Source organism: Neofelis nebulosa, chromosome 5 (genome assembly GCF_028018385.1).
Source record: "Neofelis nebulosa isolate mNeoNeb1 chromosome 5, mNeoNeb1.pri, whole genome shotgun sequence".
Lineage (NCBI taxonomy): Eukaryota > Metazoa > Chordata > Mammalia > Carnivora > Felidae > Neofelis > Neofelis nebulosa.
Window position 1 is genome coordinate 141,305,141 of NC_080786.1, and position 19,996 is coordinate 141,325,136.

At 39.8% G+C, this 19,996-nt stretch overlaps 1 protein-coding gene across 1 annotated transcript in view; it reads right to left on the minus strand.

The window, feature by feature from the left end:
* Positions 1 to 8,477: 8,477 nt before the first annotated feature.
* CYYR1 (cysteine and tyrosine rich 1) overlaps positions 8,478 to 19,996 on the minus strand; it is a 112,624-nt gene continuing 101,105 nt past the window's right edge. The window contains exon 4 of the mRNA XM_058731807.1: positions 8,478 to 16,373. Coding sequence (XP_058587790.1) covers positions 16,189 to 16,373 — 185 coding nt within the window. The 3' untranslated portion in view covers positions 8,478 to 16,188. The remainder of the gene's footprint in view (positions 16,374 to 19,996) is intronic.

The following is a 19,996-nucleotide window of genomic DNA, read 5'->3' on the forward strand; positions in this document are numbered from 1 at the left end:
GCCAGAAGAAATTTGTTAGTTCCTCCTAGGATCACAGAACTAGAAATGATCTTAGAGGTCATTTAATCTAACACCTTTATTTTGTTTTCAAGAAAACAGTGGTTCTGGAGAATTCTTCACGGTCCTGAAGCTGGTTAGTGGTAGAGCTGGGACTAGAATTCAGGTGTCCTGCTTGCTTTCTCAAATAAATAGGTAACAAAACCCAGAGCAGTCGAGAAGAGACCTCTGGTCTATTTTAATATATTACATGATTCGTATTCAGATATATGTTCTTAAGAATGCATGTTTCGGGCACCTAGGTGGCTCAGTCGGTTAAGCGTCCGACTTCAGCTCAGGTCACGATCTCACACTCCATGAGTTCAAGCCCCGCATCAGGCTCTGTGCTGACAGCTCAGAGCCTGGAGCCTGCTTCGGATTCTCCCAATCTCTCTGTCATACTCTGTCTCTCTCTGTCTCAAAAATAAATAAAAACATTAAAAAAATTTAAAAAAAAGAATGCATGTTTCAGTCAGGACAAGAAACAAATGTCACACTCAAACTGGGTAATTGGAAGAGCCTTTAATGACATGTGTGGGTAGAGTATAGGGAAATTGCAAGTGGTTGCACAGTATACCCAGGCTAGTATCAGTGTGGAGTGTTACCAGCCCTGGGTCTGAATGGGACAGAGGAAAGAGTTGGCAGAAACAGCTGCTTGATGAGTGAATCCCATGAGAATCAAGACTTCTTTGTAAGAGGCACAGCCCAAATAAATAACCCAAGTAAATACCCTATCCTATTCTTTGTTTTCCTTCTGCTCTCTTGAGGAGGCTCCCTGTTGGCCAAACTCAACCAGAAGCCCAATAGGCAAGGGAGCTCACTGATGTAGTCCATACAGTATGACTCCCTGGGAAGAGATACAGGGAAGAGGGGTGGAGATTAGATCTGGATGGACAGAATGGGAGGTATGTGATGCAGAAAGGCTTTATGCAAAGAGTATTTTTAACTTTTCTATCTATTCAACGTTTTTTTTTTCATCAATACTTTAGGTTATCTTATCTTATGTCATGCCATATATTTGCTTAAAAATTATTATAGATAAACATTTGGCCTTTATTTTGGTTTCTACTGACCTATCTTTAAGAACATGTCTACTGATTGCCAAAATGACAGTCAAATTCACATAAAAAATTGAAGTAAATAATGAGTCCATCTAAATAGATTGATAAAGTTTTTTTCTCAGTTCATCTGAATTTGACCAAACACTAGTTTCAATTAAGCTCTGCTTTATGGAAATTTATTCTTATTTTTTTAATTTAACTTTTTAAAGTTTATTTATTTTCATAGAGAGAGAGCACGAGCAGGAAAGGGGCAGAGATAGAGAATCCCAAGGAGGCTTTGCGCTGTCATCACAGAGCCTGATGTGGGGCTCAAACTCATGAATTATGAGATCATGACCTGAGCCAAAAATCAAGAGTCAGACACTTAACCAACTGAGCCATCCAGGCGCCCCATGGCTATTTGTTCTTTACTGGGAGACATACTGGGAGTCATTGAAACCACTGTATTTTGCTTGTAGTGCAGAATGCAGTTGCCCACTTTGAATTTCAACTGTTCATTCCCAGCATGTCCGAAAGTCTAAGTGGTAGAGCAGATCCACTGAGATTTTATTTGTATGAGAGATGATGAAGTCTCCTGGGCAAGTTTCATCTCAAGGGAGGAAAAGAGGCAGAATTACGTTCCCATAAAATGTCCTAGTTTTCAGAGAAGAGTAGAATTTTTTTTTAATGAAAAGAGCACAATGTCTATCACTAGAATTTGTCCTACAGTTATTTCCTTGTAGATCTATGGTCTAAGTTTAAGGGAGAGAAAAGGATGCTAGGTCAAAAATGAAAGAAATAGTTTCACAAGATAGCCCCTGAGACATTGGGAACTGCTTTGAGCTTGGCACCTTCAGTAAAAGAGAAAGAGTTCTTTTCCCATTTAGCTCAGGGTACAACATTTTATTCGTTTGTTAAAAGATGGAAAGAATATAGGAAGCGCTAGCATATTGGGGTCTCTACCCTTCCATTGGCCCAGGCCTCAAGGTGTCTGTGTCCTAAGTTTATTGGAGTCCGCAGCCAGTAGGTTTCAACAACAGCCAGAGGCAGACACAGCACCCCAGTCATTCTCCAGGATAGTTCTGCCGCTGCAATAGTGGACAGTGACGATACAACACAGGATCTCCCGCAGCAATGATGGTGCTGGTGGCTGGGCACACCAAACCATCTTACCAGTGTCCCTAGCAGCATGGCAGTGCCACGTGACCTTCGTGCAATTTAGTGGTTGGCATGTCCGGTCAATAACCTCCGTAAGAGAGGAGGTGCAGAAGATGCTACCTGATACCTGAGAGGTCCCAGAAATACTCTGGTGACTCCCAAATCTAATCACAGGTTATACTTTTCAGGAGTCTGGAAGTCCTACAGTAACGAATGAGGCCCAGAAAGGGACAATACCCTTTATTAGATTGCTCTGGCCTGGAGAAACGCAGACCTCATAAATATTTTAATTTTGACATTCATTCATATATAGCTTTGTGCTGGGCAAAACTACTTTATTCCTGGATTCCTGGAGAACGCTGCTGTTTATGCAGAATTATCTAGAAGACTATTACTGCCTTTTTCTTATTTAAACATTTCCCCTAACTCTTCTAACATATTGCTATTGTCTAATTTATTATTTTATTGCTTGTAGGTAATTTTCCCTTTAAAATTCTGCAGGGATCTTGAGTTTTTTTCTTTTACTTTTTGAATGTATAACAGAAAGCCAACAACCAGTTCCATAGGAATATTGAGATACTGACAAAGTTGATGCCAGTGTTCACAGTTTTCATATACTCTATCAACATTCATGACTGTGCCTTCAAAATCACTTAAAAATTTACATCACTCTGCAGATATCCTCTTCCTTTATCTCTCTCTTTTTAAAAATTTTTTTTAACGTTTATTTATTTTTGAGACAGAGAGAGAGACAGAGCATGAACAGGGGAGGGGCAGAGAGAGAGAGAGAGAGAGAGAGAGAGAGAGAGACAGAATCTGAAACGGGCTCCAGGCTCTGAGCTGTCAGCACAGAGCCTGATGCGGGGCTCGAACTCACGGACCGCGAGATCATGACCTGAGCCGAAGTCGGACGCTTAACCGACTGAGCCACCCAGGCGCCCCATCTCTCTCTTTTTTTAAAAAATAAATATTGACTCATTCATTTGTACTGGTCCAAAGAAATATAGGACATTCACAGAAAATTCTGAGTGGTTTCTGTATTGGTGAAAGTCATGCCCTGAGAGATAATTGGGTGCAGGTGTCTGCTGGGACCAGGTGCTTTATCAGGGAACAGAGGGACCTTTTACTCTCCATCACATCGACAGTGTACATAAAAGTGGGAACTGAAGAAGAGAAAGTGATGAATTGCAACAGAAGGATGAAAGGAAGGATATGAGTCATTAAGATTGTTCAAACACGTAAAATTATCTGTTTAGAACCCAAGCCATGGAAAGGCAGCTTCTGTGATCAGTGACAGGATCACCACAGGTAGCTCTACAAGCAAAGAGTAAACATGGATATATTTCTTTGCATCATTAGAAATCTATTCTCACCGAAAGATGTGTTTTTTTTTTTAGGACTATGAAATGATACATTTACAGTTCCTAGATCTGGAAAATGAGGATGATAATAATACCTATACGATGAGATCGGCAGATTCAATGTAATTAAATGTGAAATGTTTAGAACAGTGCCTGGCACCAGAAAAATTATTATGATGTAAGGTAATACATTTCTAAGGATCCTTTCATTGAGAATCTTTTTACAATCGTATAACTGCTTTTTCAGAACTTGGATAAACGCACCAATGCTCTCTATACATATCAAATGATAACGGCACAAAGGATAGCAGCCATTTTATAACCTATTTCCACCAGTTTTCTTTTTCTTTCTTCTTTTTTTTTTTGCTTCATTTCTGAATATTCAGTGTTTTCTTTTCTTTCTTTTCTTTTCTTTTCTTTTCTTTTCCTTTTTCTTTTCTTTTCTTTCTTTTTTTTTTTTTTTTTAACATACCCTGAGGAAATGGTAATGGGAAAACGATGAAATCTTATTTTAGTAAAAATGCCTTTAGCAAATCCTTTGGACACTGCTTGTGAAGTCTAAATTACATTGTAATCTGTTCTATGGGAAATGTGATTTATGAGACAATTATTTTCTGATATTTGGTTGGTATTCTTTTTATGTAAAAAATGAGCCCGGATTTAATCTGAAGAATTATAAGAGCACAGCTCCCAAACTGGTGTGTGGTCTCGTTCCCACTAAGTGAGTCAGTCAAGAGGAGCATGTTCATTTGCTTGAGTGACATGTGTTAATACCGTACTTAATGACACAATCCAGCTACATCTGGATCGATGTATACCATCAATTAAAAACTGAGACTATACCCTTTGTGCCAGTTCTCTGACCCCTATCTTGGATTACGGACCCCACTGAGAATATGCTACTCGCTGTAAACTCTCTTCTTCTAGTTCTTTTTTTTAAAAAATTTTTAATGTTTATTTATTTTTGAGAGAGACAGAGCATGAGTGGGGAGAGGCAGGGAGGGAGAGGGAGACACAGGATCCGAAGCAGGCTCCGGGCTCTGAGCTGTCAGCACAGAGCCTGACGTGGGGCTCAAACCCACGGACTGTGAGATCATGACCTGAGCCAAAGTCAGAAGCTTAACCTACTGAACCACCCAGGCACCCCTCTTCTAATTCTTAAAAACAGACATTTAACAAATCTGTAACAAGGGATACAAGGAGGGTACAAACTAGGTAGAAGCAGGGGCAGAAGTGGGAATCTGTGAATTTTGACGGGAGAAATCATCACACCTCCCAGAGTATAAGCCCTTTTGCTACATGTGGGAAGATGAGCAGGGGGTCCACAGAAGTGAGAAGCCTTTTGAAGAAGCAAGTTTGGGGGTGCCTGGTTGGCTCAGTCTGTTAGGAGTCTGACTTGGGCTCAGGTCATGATCTCACGGCTTGTGAGTTCGAGCCCCACGTCAGGCTCTGTGCTGACAGCTCAGAGCCTGAAGCCTGCTTCAGATTCTCTCTCTCTCTCTCTCTCTCTCTCTCTGCCCCTCCCCTGTTCGTGTTCAAACTCTCTGTCTCTCAAAAATAAATAAACATTAAAAAAAAAAAAGAAGAAGAGGAAGAAGCAAGTTTGTCTTGTGTGTTCAGGGAGTGGTGAGAGACCCAGGGAGTGGTCTCCAAATGCATTTTCATAGACAAAGCAGAAAGGACTGGACTTTAACGACTTAATTCTTCTGAACTGCCTTCACGTTCTTCCCAGTCCACCACGAAAATAAGGTGCAAGTTGTGTGATAATGGAGACATTAACACAATGAGATACAGAAATGGGAAAATCAGGTCACTTGGTTCTATCCATCCTTCAGATCATGGAGACAATATGAGATCTCTTATTCACGTATTGCCTATGACCAAATGTGATTCAGAAAGGGATCCCCCTGCCTCCCCTTTGCACTAATAGGAGGTGGGCTGCACACGCTCAAAAGCTGCTCAAAGCTGGGTGGGAAAAGGGAAAGCAGAGCTGAAACAGGTTAAAATCGAAGGGTCTAGCTGAACATTTTAAAACCATTTATTTCTTAATGCATCCAGAGAAGGCAAAGTCCCCAGCACACGTTCCTGCGGTTGCAAACATTTCCTTAGATTTGTTTCCCATGTTTAGTGAAGGTATTCCAGATTAGGTTAGGTAGCAGCTTGGTCCACTGAACACTCATCTGGAAACTCGTCTGGGAATTCTCTTCTTAATGGAGATTAAATATCTTGGCACGAAGTTAAAACAAAGGTTAGAACCGGGGCCACGTTAAGACTTGTCCATAAGGTATGTGGTACGTGGTTTACTTTGTTCCCCTGCCAAAATTCGATGTGCTGTATCACAGCTCATAGATGAAGTTCAGGAGAGACACAAATGTTGTAGATCTCGGTTCAGTGTTCCTTAGGAATGCAACACTCACCCAGTCGGCATGTCTCTGGGATCGTCGCGGCTCCTTTCTGCCCCCGTCAGTTCACTAAAAGCAATTTGATCACAGCCAAGCTTGGCCCTGTGATTCTTTCAGCTGTGGAGCTGGTACAGTCCTGTTAGGAAAGATTGCCTAAACTCCACATAATGGACCCACAGAGGATGAGAAAAAATATCCCTCCTGTGGTAGGCTGACTACTAAGATAGCCAGTGCTCTCACCTCCTGGTATTTGTGCCCTTGTGTAATCTCCTTCTCTTTTGTGTAGACTTGACCTGGTGACCTTATTCGAAGGAACTGAACGTGGCAAAAGTGATGGGATGTCAGTTCCAAGATTAGCGTTTAACTCTGTGACTCCCCTCTCGTTGGCACTATGTTTTGCTAGTGTGTTCTTTTGCCTTAGGGCTCTTGTTGCTTGCTCGCGCTGGGGAAGCAAGCAGACATTTCAAGTTGCAGGTGGTCCCTGGCCAACAGCCAGTGAGTAAATCGGGCCCTTAGTCCAAAAGCCCGCCAGGAGTAGAAGCCTGTCAACAGAGTCCTCCAGGCACAGGAAAGAGCTTGGAGGCAGGCCCTCGTCAGGTGCACGTGGAGGTGACCCGTGGGAGTCCCTGAGTCAGAGGACCCCGCTAAGCCATACCCAGGTTCCAGGCCTATAGAAACTGAGATCGTTAACATTGTTTCAAGGTTGTAAATTCTCAGGTAGTTTGTTACGCAGCAATGGATAACTATTATATCTGCTCACAGAAGTGGTAAGGCTCAGAAGTGGGAGAACAAGCATTGGAAAGAGAATTGGCATATATATTTGTATCTGTCGGACTTCACCAACCCAGAGAGAATCTTTATGACAGTTGTTTTCTATATACTGTTTATAATCATGGCCACAACCTGGCAAAGGTGGTGGTGTTCCCATATTTTAGATAAAACCGAGGTTGTGGAGACCAAGTTACTCGGCTCAGAACACATAGCTAGAAGGCGACGGAGGTGAGAGAAAACACGGTCTCTCACTCTGAAGCCTTCATTCCTTCTTCTGCCTTAACCATTGTAAGTGGTAAGGGGTGTGGTGGGGATTAGGGTGGACATCAGAATCATCTGGAGATCTTTTTGAATCCAGTTATGTTGCTTTCGTTTCTGGAGGTCCTGACGCGATTTGAAATGAGTCATACCACACAGTGGGGTCGTACCAGAAAAGCACTGGACTTACAAGTTCAGCTCTCTCCCTTGCAACTTGGCCCTATAATTAAAACCGCATTTCAACCACATTCAGATTGAGGATCTGGAAAGCGATTATGTGACCATATGACTTTGGCATTGTGGTGTTAGGGTGTTTTAATTAAGTTAAAAATAAAGCAATAGCACCCAGCTCTCCACTATTTTGACAGACTCAACATAGTCTGATGCATCCTGGACTTGACCTCACTTACGGCTGAAAGTTGGCAAAATGGGTTTGGCTAAGCAGGGACGGATTGGGAATAGAATGGAAGAATGGTAAGCACGGCTTTCATTTGGTGGTGGGAACAAGATTATGAGATAATGGAAGAGCACACCTCAGTGCCTCACCTTAGGAAGATACGTTTGGCCCTGGATGCTCCTGTAATGGCTTCCACAGTGGAGCAGGGCAGTTCAGCAGAACTGAGTAGACTTTGAGAAGGGCCTGTGGTTCTGTCTCCCCAGCTCCTGGGCCAGGGTCCCTCCTCTAGATTCAGCCCTTCAGCTCTTGCAATACCTCCCCTGCTTCTGGCCCTGAGGAGAGACCGAGTGGGCTTCTTGCAGACCCCAGCCTCACTTCCACAGCAAAGGCCTCTTTGCACATATTTGTGGAGGATGTCACCATTCGCTGGCAAAGCTCAGTTTTTCCTGGACGAGATGACTGTATCCTTCTTTGTAACCTCCTTCCTGCTACCTCACTGCACTTTGCCTAGATTCTTCTAGAGCAGCACTGTCCAGTGTGGTAGCCACTGGTCACTTGAGGCTATACAGCATTTGAAATGTGTTAGTGAGACTGAAGACGTGAATTTTCCAAAAAAAAAAAAAAAAAGAATTTTTCATCTAATTTAAATTTGATTTATTTAAATTTAACCATATGTAGCTGGTGGCTAATGTGTTGGACAGCACGATTCCAGAGGCTGCTGTCCTTACGTTATTCTTTTGTTAACTTATTTTTGGTTAATATTTAGAGAACATTTTCTATGTGCCAGGCACTATACTTAGAATTTTGCATGTATCATCCAATTTTCACAAAACCTGATGAACCAAATTATATTATTTACATTTTCCAGAGCAGAAAGTTAAATTTCATAGAGATGAACTGGCCCCTCTCAAATAATACAGGCAGGAGACAGGATTCAACATAAAGTCTATCCGGCTTCAGCTCTGTGTTTCTGTACAAAAGAATGAGGCTAAATCAGCAGAAATGGAGGGTGAAACAAAACAGACACAAGACAATTAAAATAGAACCCTCGGTATAATGAGTCATTTCACTTTATTGCATATTGCAGACACTGGCCACAGCACACACATTGGTTTTTGAACAACCGTAATTCAAAGCTTTCACATTATATGCTGTTTTCCTTTCAGATGTATCATCTATGAAAATATCAGTGAGCTCCAAAAGTCTACACTGGTAACGTTCACCTTTATGCTCTTGTGACACTAACTACAAATAGTAAAAATAGTCATCGGTTGTAGGTCTTTGGGCCTGTGCTGAGCCTTAAGGGTAGCCGTAAAACAACTCAAAGAAGAGATATGGTGCGGACTGAAATGGCTCCTATGGGGGTAATGTTTGCAGAACATAGGAGGTACGCAGTAAATGTTTATTGATGGTGAAGATGATGAGAATTCAATTTCCGCTGCTCCTTTCCTCTCCATTTTTCCTAAGGAATTTACGGTTCATTTGCAACCAACACTGTGAACATCACAGAGACCCCAGTACTGAGTCACATAGCTGCGGTGTAATTGGATGTGATCACACTTACAGGAGAGAGATAAAGCACATGTACTGTTAAAACTATGCTAAAATCTCAGTCACTAGAATAGGCTGGAGCTCTTGAATGCTTTGTGTCTTATAAGCCAGAAAATCGTCAGTGCCTAAGACTCAAGCAAGTACATTCAAAACAAATCCATCTTTTAGATCTCACTGACAGAGTGCATTTCAGTCAGATCAATGTATTTGAAAGAAAAATATGCTACGTATATTAACTACTAAGTTTCCTAACTACGAGGACCTGAACTGTAATTTTAAACCTTAAGGCATTTCTTTTGATTATTTTATTCAGCAAAATTCTTAGTGTCATTTTGGGATTTCACCAAATTATAATAATGACGTTGGATTAAACTTTTTAGATTTAATTGCCAAATGACACAAACATTTGATCATCTGCTCCCAGTGTTCTTTTAGGCATGCAGTGCAGTGTTTAGGCAGACTTGCAATAAAGATCTTTCTAACCAGCTACTAGGAAGTTATGATTATCACAGTGTTCTTTCAATGAATAGAAGTGATACACAGTTTTGTTGTTCAGTTTTATTGAGAAATAATTCACATGCATCACTGTGTAAGTTTAAGGCACACAGCATGAAGGTTTCATTTACATATATTGTAAAATGATTACCACAATAGGTTTAACTAACATCCGTCTTCTCATATAGATACGATAAAAGGAAAGTAAAGAAGAATAAAAGAAAAAATTGTCTTCTTCTGATGACAACTCTTGGAATTTACTCTCTTAACACCTTTTCTATATACCATACAGCAGTGTTAGCTCTAGTCATTATGTTGTACATTACATCCCTAGTGCTTATTTATCTTAAATTGGAAATTTATAGCTTTTGACCACCTTCCTCTTATCCCCCCTCCTCCCGCCTCCCACCTTTGGAAACCACAAGGCTGAGCTCTTTATCTATGAGTTGTTACTGTTTTAAGATTCCACATATAAGTGAGATCATACAGGATTATTTTTGTCTTATTTCACTTAGCATATTACTTTTAAGGTCCATTGTTGTTGTCCCAAATAGTAGGATTTCTTCATTTTTTAATGGCTGAATGACATTCCATTGTGTACACACACACACACACACACCACCCTACACCCCATACCTTCCTTATCCATTCATCTATTGATGGATACTTAGACTGTTTACATGTCTCAGCTATAGTCAATAATGCTGTTATGAACTCATATGAGGGTACAAGATATCTTTTTTGAGGTAGTGTTTTCAGTATCTTTGGTTATGTTCTTAGGAGCAGAATTGCAGGATCATATGGTAGTTCTATTTTTAATTTTTTAATGATTCCTCCATATTATTTTCCATAGTGGCTGCACTAATTTATGTTCTAACAGTCTCTTGTGTTCCTTTGAATTTCTATGGTAATAGCTGTAATGTTTCTTTTTCTATTTGTAATTTTGTTGATTTGTTTAATTTTTTTCTCTTATTTCCTTGGTTGGTCTGGCTAGGATTTTGTCAATTCTATCTTTTCAAAGAAGAACTCTTAGTTGGTTTATCTTTTCTATTGTGTTTCTATTCTCTATTTCCGTGCTGATCTTATTTCCTTTCTTCTGCAAACCTTGGGGTCAATTTGTTCTTCTTTTTCTAATTCCTTACGGCATACAGTTAGGTTGTTTGAGAACTTTCTTACTTCTCATGTAGGCATTTATTGTTATGAACTTCTCTCGTAGAACTGCTTTTGCTGCATCCCATAAGTTCTGGTGTGTTGTGTTTCCATTTTCATTTGTCTCAATAAACTTTTATTTCTCCTCTAATTTCTTCTTTGACCCACTGGTTGCTCAGGAAAATGTTAATTTCTATGTGTTTGTGAATTTTCCAGTTTTCCTCTTATTACTGATTCTTAGTTTCACACTACTGGTATGAGTTCAGTCTTCTTGAATTTGCTGGCCTGTTTTGTGGCCTAACATATGGTCTGTCCTAGAAAATGTTCTAGGTGCTCTTGAGAAGATTGTGTATTCTGCTGTTGGACAGAATGTTCTGTGTACATCTGCTAGGTCTATTTGTTCTATAGTGTTGTTCAAATCCACTGTTTCCTTATTGATTCTCTGTCTGGATGATCTATCCATTGTTGAGAGTGGGGTATTAAAGTTTCCAACTATTATTGGATTACTGTTTATTTTTCCTTTTAACTCTGTTAGTTTTTGCTTTATGTATTAAAGTGCTCTTTTCTTGGGCACCTAAATATTTACAATTGTGTATCTTCTTGATGTATTGGTTCCTTTATCATCACATAATAACCTTCTTTGACTCTTTTTTTATTATTTTTAAAGTTTATTTTGTCTGATATAAGTGTAGCTATACTTGCCTTTTTTTTCTTTTATTTAAGGTTAAAGTGAGTCTTTTTTAAGGCTGATATTGTTGAATTTTTTTATCCGCTCTGCCATTCTTTTGATTGAAGAATATAATCCATTTACATTTATTGTAATTATTTATAGGTAAGGGCTTACTATTGCCATTTTGCTAATTTTTTTCTCATTCTTTTGTAGATCCATTGTTCCTTGTTTCCTATCTTGCTGTCTTTTTTGTGTGTGTTTTTGATTTTTTTTTTTGTATCAATATAGTTTGACTTATTTATTGTGTTCTCTTGTGTTATTACTACAAGATTTTCCCTTGTGGTTACCATGAGGCATGCATAATATATCTTAAACTTATAACACTCTATTTTAAACCTATATTAAACCTATTAATAACTTAAATAGAATTTTTATACTTTACATTTTTATTTCGGCCCCTCACATTTTAATGTTTATTTATTTTTGAGAGAGAGAGCACGAGCAAGGGAGGGGCAGAGAGAGAGGGAGACACAGAATCTGAAGCAGGCTCCAGGCTTCAAGCGGCCAGCACAGAGCCCAATGCAGGGCTTGAACTCACCAGCCGTGAGATCATAACCTGAGCCAAAGTCAGATGCTTAACCAACTGAGCCTCCTAGGCTCCCCTCTGCCTCTCACATTTTAGTTTATTGTTGTTACAATTTATGGTTTTTTGATATGGTGCAAATAACAACAGGTTATTGTATTTATGGTTATTTTTGCTACATTCTTAAAAAATATTTTTAAACTAGAGTTGTGAATGGTGTATCACTATTACCATATTGCATAATCCAATTGTGACTATATATTTGCCATTGTCAGTGAGATTCATGCTACCTTTTTGTGTTTTTATTTTTGTGTTAATTATAAGGGGAGTTAAAGAACTCCCTTTAGCATTTCTTGCAAGACAGGTCTGGTTGTAATGAACCCCCCTCAGCTTTTGTTTGTTCAGGACAATCTTTATTCCTCCTTCATTTTTGAAGGACAGCTTTTCTGGGTATAGAATTTTTGTTGACAGTTATTTTCTTTTAGTATTTTGTATGTCACCCCATTCTCTCCTGGCCTGAAGAGTTTCTGTTGAGAAATTCACCAATAGTCATATGGGGGGTTCCTTGTATGTAAGTTCTCTTTTCTCCTGGTGCTATTAAATGTTGTTGTTGTTTGCCTTTTATTTTTGGCAATATAATTATAATGTCTCTTAGAGTAGCCCTATACCCTTAGGTTCAACCTATTTGGGATCCTTTGGGCCTCATGGATCTAGATATCCATTTATCTCCCCAAGTTCAGTAAGTTTTCAACCATTTTTGCTCTAAATAGACTCTCTGTCCCTTTCTCCTTTTATTCCTTTGGAATTTATGATGCAAATATTGTTGGTTTTCATTATCCTTTAATTTCCATAGGGTTTTCTTTGCCGTTTTAATTTCATTTTTCTCCTTTGACTGGGTAATTTCCAATGCCCTATCCTTCAGGTTGCTGATTTGATCCTCTACATGTTTAGGTCTACTTTTGAAACTCTCTATTGAATTCTTCAGTTCAGTTATTGTATCTTTTAACTGCAGGATTTCTGTTTTTGTTTTGATTTTTTGCTGGTTGCTATTTCTTTGTCAAACTCTTTTTGTTCCTGCATTGTTTTCCTAATTTTGTTTAGTTGTTTGTCTCTGCTTTCACATCATTCACTAAACTTCCTTAGGAGTATTATTCTGAATTTTTTGTCTGATAGTTTATAGATTTCCATTTCGTTAGGGTCAGTCACTGGGGCTTAATTTGTTTCCTTTGGTGGTGACGTATTTACCTGATTTTTCATGAGACTTGATTTCTTGCATAGGTATCTGAGCATTTGAGTAATTAAAAAATTTTTTTAATGTTTACTTATTTTTTGAGAGAGAGAGAGAGTTGGAGAGGGGCAGAGAGAGAGGGAGACACAGAATCTGAAGCAGGTTCTAGGCGCTTTCTATCAGCACAGAGCCTGACGTGAGGCTTGAGCCTGCAAACTGTGAAACCATGACTTGAGCTGAAGTCAGACACTTAGCTGACTGAGCCACCCAGGTAGCCCTGAGCATTTGAGTAATTAACCTCCTTTTCCAGACTTTACAGGTTTGTTTTGGCAGAAATAGCTCTTCAGTAGTCAGCTCATTTTAGGTGGGTGTGTCTGTTGGAATGCCTTTGGGCAGGTGGGACCTGCTATTATGGACTTCTTTGGGCAAGGCATCTATTCAAACACTGAAGAGAGGGATGGAGTGTGTTTACCACTGGCTGAAAATACTTGGATATGATTGCTGGCTTGGTTCCCTATCCATATGAAGCTATAGGATGGGGTCCTCTGTTGTCTTATTCTCTGCTCAGACTTACTAGATGTTTGGGACTGGGTCCATATTCAGTAGTAGATGGAGCTATCTTACCTGCTTCTCTGCTCTGGCAGGGCAGCAGCCAGGGCTCAGGACCCATACAAATCATTGTTTGGGGCACAAATCAGGCCTGAGTGTCCACTGAATTCCCTTGTCAGGTGATGCTCTGCAGATGGAGGAAGCCAAGGGCTGCACTCTCTTCGAGTCCCACGGTATGTAGGGCTGTTAGATGGGCTATGCAGCTTCCTGTGTGCTCTGGTTAAGCTCCCTGCTCAGATAGGCTGCAGGCTGTCTTCAGCAATAAGCAAGGCTATGAATTAGATTCCCTGCCTGGATGCAAGAAGAGGAGCAGCTCTAAAACCAGTACAGCTCTTTGTTGCCTTAACTCAAGCAGACCCACACCACAAGTTCCCTGGCCAAATGAGGCCATTGGCTCTGCAAACTATCACCTCTGTCTGCTCTTCTTTCAGCTCAAGTGTCACTCGGTCACGCAGCTTCCAGGAGCCGTCTCTAGCCCTTCCGGTCAGATGGGGCTGAAGGCAATCTCCACAGTTGGCGGGGCTGTGACTCAGTACCCTTCCTGGGTGTGAGAAAAGTGGGCTGTAGGGCTGACAAACTTCTTGTTTGAGGATGTGAATAAGGCAGATCTGCACCCCTCTGGGTTCCCTGGTCAGAGTGTGCTCCCAACTTGGCTCTACAGATGAGCAAAGCCCCTGGTTGAGATTACTATTTGGGCACTGCCAGTATGAACTTGGTCTGCCAACATCCATGGGCTGGTTGTTGCAAGCTCCTCCTCATTCTCTGTCACAGTTATATTTACAGTGGCTGAGCCCTGCAATTCCAGTGGTATGAGATCAGAGTAGGGGTTGCCACAGAGTGATCCACCATCCTGGGGCGGGGAGGGCAGTTAGTTGTCCTCCTTTGGGTTCTCTTTTCCACTGGAGGAACTGGAGGCTCAGGAGATATCTCTTCCCGTGGTGCTGCACTGTCCTGAGGGAGGGGCAATGCAGTCAACATGTAGTCGCTTCTCTTACCCCTCTACTATAGTCTGTCTTGGTCTCTGAAGTTCAGGGGGTGCTTCAGCCTCACTCCTGTGTTCTAGGATTCTCTCAGTGGTGTCTGGTTTTGGATAGTTGTTACTTGTTCTTCTTGTGAGGGGGAGCAAATTCAGCAATGATGTATGTCACCATCTTGGTGACATCACTCTCCCCCAATATTTTGTCAATGTAAATTTTAAAAACATGAAAGGACCCACATAAAAATATAAATGCTAAGGTTACTTGCAGCAAAATATGGCACATTAGAATTATTTAGTAAAAAACTTTTATAGTTGAAGGTAGGCACTTCGTAACATTTGGATTTTGGCAAAAGGCAATCGTTTGGTGTCACTATCATAACCTTTCTATTAACTGTATAACTTTTTCAAGGGAGTAGGTTTTTAAAGTATTACAAAAGAAAAGGGAAACAAATTTGACTAAGCTACATATGAATGGAGTTCCACAGAACAGAATCCAAATTTTATTTTCCTCTCTTCTTTTTGTAAATTGTTGTATATCTTTTTTGTCAAGTTCTACGAGTCTACTCCTTGATGTAAAATCCCATGGGAATATTTGGCTTCTAATCTCTTAATCTGAAGAGAAGTATTTGTCGCTTGTGGAACTCAATACGGTCCCCCCCCCCACAGTTGGAATAACCTTTTTCATAATAAAACACTACTTAAAGTCACATGATTTTTAGATAGCAGTAGCTAGCACTTGGCTTTAAGCAGCTGTTGAGTCCCTTTGATCCTGTTTTAGCTGTCAAACTAAATAGAGAAGATTCAACTCTTCCAGTTGTTTTAATTCTTGGAGGCATAGAGACTTACTTCACACTTACCTAAAACATAAACAGAATGTTTGGGGCCCAGTGGATCCATCTACCATTTGATTTAGCTGTCCTTTCTAGAGCATGTCTCTATCAGATAGACAGATTCTGTTTGAAGTCTTGGTAATAGAGAACTTCACAAAACAATCCAGTGAATAAGGAAGCTCCAACTCCTCTTTCTTATACTGAAACCAAAGTTCCTTGTTCTCATCCAGAAACCAAAGTTCCTGTAGCTTCCATCCAGTGCTTCACAAACAGTGGAAGACACAGAGTGAGCTCTTAGGCACTTGAATAGTATTTATTGATGAACGAAAGAATGAATAATTCTTGTTCCAACTTTTAAAGCAATGCAGAATATAGTTGTCTCCTTAGGCAGTCCAGGCTGTCCTCCTGTCTTTCCTAATTCTTCTCTTTTCCAGGATCAGTATTGCAATTTCCTTAAGCAACATGATTTTCAGATGTTTTGTCTATCTTGTTACTCTTCTCTGAATGTGCTTATATTGACTGGTACATCTCTTCAGATATGACACCATCAAATCGAGCAGTACGTCAGATGGGGTCAGCTCAGAGAAGGATAAAAACTCAGTGTTTCTTAGCCTGGACATTCCACTTGACGTATTGTTTCACCCAAAAATATATTCCTTAGAGCAAGCCTTTTATTCCAAGCAAGATCTCTGATTGGCACATATTCTGTTCTGGGAGAAGGACTGTTTTCTTGAATTTCCAGGATAAGGAGGGGGTGGAGAACGCTGCGCGGAAGCCTGTGGGGTGGGAGAGTAGGGAGGCGGCAAGTCGGCACAGTATTCCATCTCATGGTCATAACTATAGGGCGGTGGTGCCACTGAAAAAGGAAAGGTAAAGGGCGTCAGACATTTAGCAAATACTTAAGTGTCTACTATGTTTCAGCCACTGGACTGAGCACTTTGGGAGGTGACATAATTTTTGTCTGAAAAAAATCTTAGTTTTATTTGGTTGAAGATGCACGTATATGAAAGGGTAGGTGCTATAAAAAATGGCGCCATTGGCCAAAATGTTTAGAATTGGCTGCTTAGGGAAGTTTCTTGGAATTATGTGAAAGGGCAGATAAATTAAAGACTAGGGGCTAATTCAAGACTGAGCAAAAGCACAGAAGCAGAAGAACACTTTTGTTGAAAGCAAAAAGTACATGGAGGGTAGAAATGGGAAAAAGTGTTGAGGAATCCGATTGTAGCATCATCATGGAGGGCTCTGAATATCACATAAGGAGTGTGTGATGTGCATTTACCAGATATATATATAATATATATATTATATATATATTATATATGTATTTATATATATTTATAATATATATAAATATATATAAAAATTTTTTTACATTTATTTATTTTTGAGAGACAGAGCACAAGTGGGGGAGGGGCAGAGAGAGGGAGGGAGACACAGAATCCGAAGCAGGCTCCAGGCTCTGAGCTGTCAGCATAGAACCTGACGTGGGGCTCGAACTCACAAACCTTGAGATCATGACCTGAGCTGAAGTTGGACGCTCAATTGATGGAGCCACCCAGGCACAACAGATATATTAATATGCTGGTAAATATGCTTTGGGAAGGTGATTGTCTCAGCCATATGGATTGAAGTGGGCAGAAGGAAAGGAGAAATGATGTAATAGCATATGTGAAAGAGTGTAAGGGAGTCATGGCATTGAGTGAAAAAATCAGAAGAGATCTTGAGCAGCTGAGTGCTTACTTGATGACTGGGTAGGTGAAGAAAGAGATGGGGAGTGAAAGAAGGTGTCCAGGTATTGGGCACCCTTTATTGGGCTCCTGCAACTCAGAAGGTCATGGAACCATTATAGGAATAAGAAAAAAAGTGAGGGTTTTTCTCGCTTTAGGCAAGCATGTTTGTGAATAGGAATGAAGAATTTCGTTTTCTAAGTATTATTTGAAAATTTTTCTTAATTTTTTATTGTTAATATATGTCAGTGTGTTTTAAATCACATTTAATACACTTTATCACGACTCTGTATGGATGTCTATTTTGTAGTGTGCCAATCCCGTGTCGAGGGTTGGAAGAGAAGCACCCCTTATATACTCCATGTCTTCAAGAACCAATCATTCTGCAACATCTGAGCAACCCCTCTGATGATTTGGCAGTAGTTGGATTATCATCGCGATCATGATTCTAATTGGAAATTGACATGCCTTAATGGCTTACTATGAATGTAGCCTAAATCACAGGACTACTGTCATAATAATGCAAAAAATGGCATTTGCATAATAATGCAAAAAAACGTTACAATGGAAGAAAAGAACAAGCAACATTTCAATAAACTTATTTCTAAAATATCTTCCAGGGACACCTGGCTGGCTCAGTTGGTGGAGCGTGTGACTTTTGATCTTCAGGTGGTGGATTCGAGCACCATGTTGGGTGCAGAGATTACTTAGAAATAAAATCTTTAAAAAAAAGTCTTCTAAATTGTGCTCTTACCAATAAGATTACGATAGTGTTCTGATTGATATGCGTGCACAAACATAGGGCTTCACCCTGTATGCAACACGAACAATGTTTCTTCTGGATCCCTTTAACTTGGCTTGCTTTACCAAGAGCTTGGTGACTTGAACCACTTACTGATCTGCCTGTACTCAGGGATGTGAGGACACAGGACTGAGTCACCTGAGAAAAGAGGAAAATGGAGACACAGAACTGGGCAGGATGTCCTCTGAGGACTGCTCTCCTGAGCAAAGGCTTTGCCAGTGTCTGGTGGGCTCTACAGGCCAAGGCCTCATGGCAGAGGACACAGCTGTATACAGCTTCTCTAAGCCTGCTTTAATTAAACATTTGGAGTCCGGGCTATCACAAGCTTTGTTTTCTATAACAAAATGGAACAACCCCTGTGGACCCAAAGCACACACTCCCGCTGTATTACACCCACTCCTTTGCTTCATTATATCTAGGAAGACTGAGACAAAGAGATTTATAATATACTTCATCCAAGCCAAGAAATGCAGGCTCCATGTAGAACGGGAAGTTACAGCTGGATACCCATTGAACTGTTTCTTATAAGCGTGTGGTTCTAAGCTGTTTTTATACGGAAGGTTTCCCTGCCTCCCACTCGAGGAGCACACGTAGAATGATTCTACAGATGGACTCTGCATCATTCTCTGTCATGAAGCCGTGACAGTGTCTATTTATGTAACGAAGTGTTTACGTTTTGCCATCTGCATTAAAACTGCCAGAGGACATTTCAGTGAGATTCCCTATGGTTTATACAGCTGCATGCTGAACATGAAAATTTAAGACATGATTAGAGCCATATAGCTTTCTACTCATACAGCCTTTGAATTTTGATAAAGTGATAACATAATGCAGAAGAGCAATATTTTGAGGACTGTCCATCATGAAATAAACATGGCACATCTTTTATAATACCAGCTACTGGAAGATATTTTGAAATAAGACTTGTATAACTGTGGACTGTGATAATCTTTCCTTCTTGCGATAATAAGGTTTCACTAGGAAGAAAACTTTTTAAGGTTATCAATTCTAGAAAATTCCTGACTAACTCTAAGAGGTTTTGTTCTTAAAGGTCAATCATCTTTCAAAGATGTATGGATGCAGCTGGAGGGATGGTGCCTTTGAAATTCTTTCATAATCAATATTCCAATTCTATGATTTAAGTAGGGAAAATATGCCATTTATCCTTTTTTAAAATTTAAATTTATCTATTTTATTTTGAGAGAAAGAGAAACCACGGGGAGAAGCAGGGGAGGGGCAGAGAGAGAGAAGAGAGTGAGAGATCCAAGCAGGCTCCACATTGCCAACATGGAGCCCGATGCAGTGCTGGACTCACTGATCGCGAGATCATGACCTCAGTTAAAGTCAGATGCTTAACCAACTGAGCCACCCAGGTGCACCTATGCTGTTTATCCTTAATGTCATTATAGTTTTCTACAATATTATAAAATTTACAGACGTTATGTAATTCATAGAAGAAACATAATGCTTTTCATCCACTCAGGCCAACATCTCTAAAGCAAACGTAAAGGGGAAGATGCACAGTGTTACCAAAACATATACAACATTATTTTAAAAAATTTGGAAGCAGGAAAATCATCCATAATTTTGTCGCCATGATTTAACAACTATCTTTATATAATCTCTTCTAGTCATTTATGGTTTTTATATCCTTGTACTCATGTAAAATGGGTATATGCTTTTTTTTTTACTTTGTATTATAACATAGTCTTTTTCATTCTACTACATATTCTTCATAAACTTTATTGTTAATGTCTGCATATTATTCTGACTCTTCAGTTATTTTGAAATTAACAATTTTTTATTATTATAAATAATGGAGTGATGACTTTCTTTCTACACATAGGTTTTTTTTGTATTATTATTTTGATTTAGTTTGTTAAAATAAAATTCCAAGAATCAACTAACTGGCTATCACTTAACACTTTGGTAATTTAATGGTAAAAACAA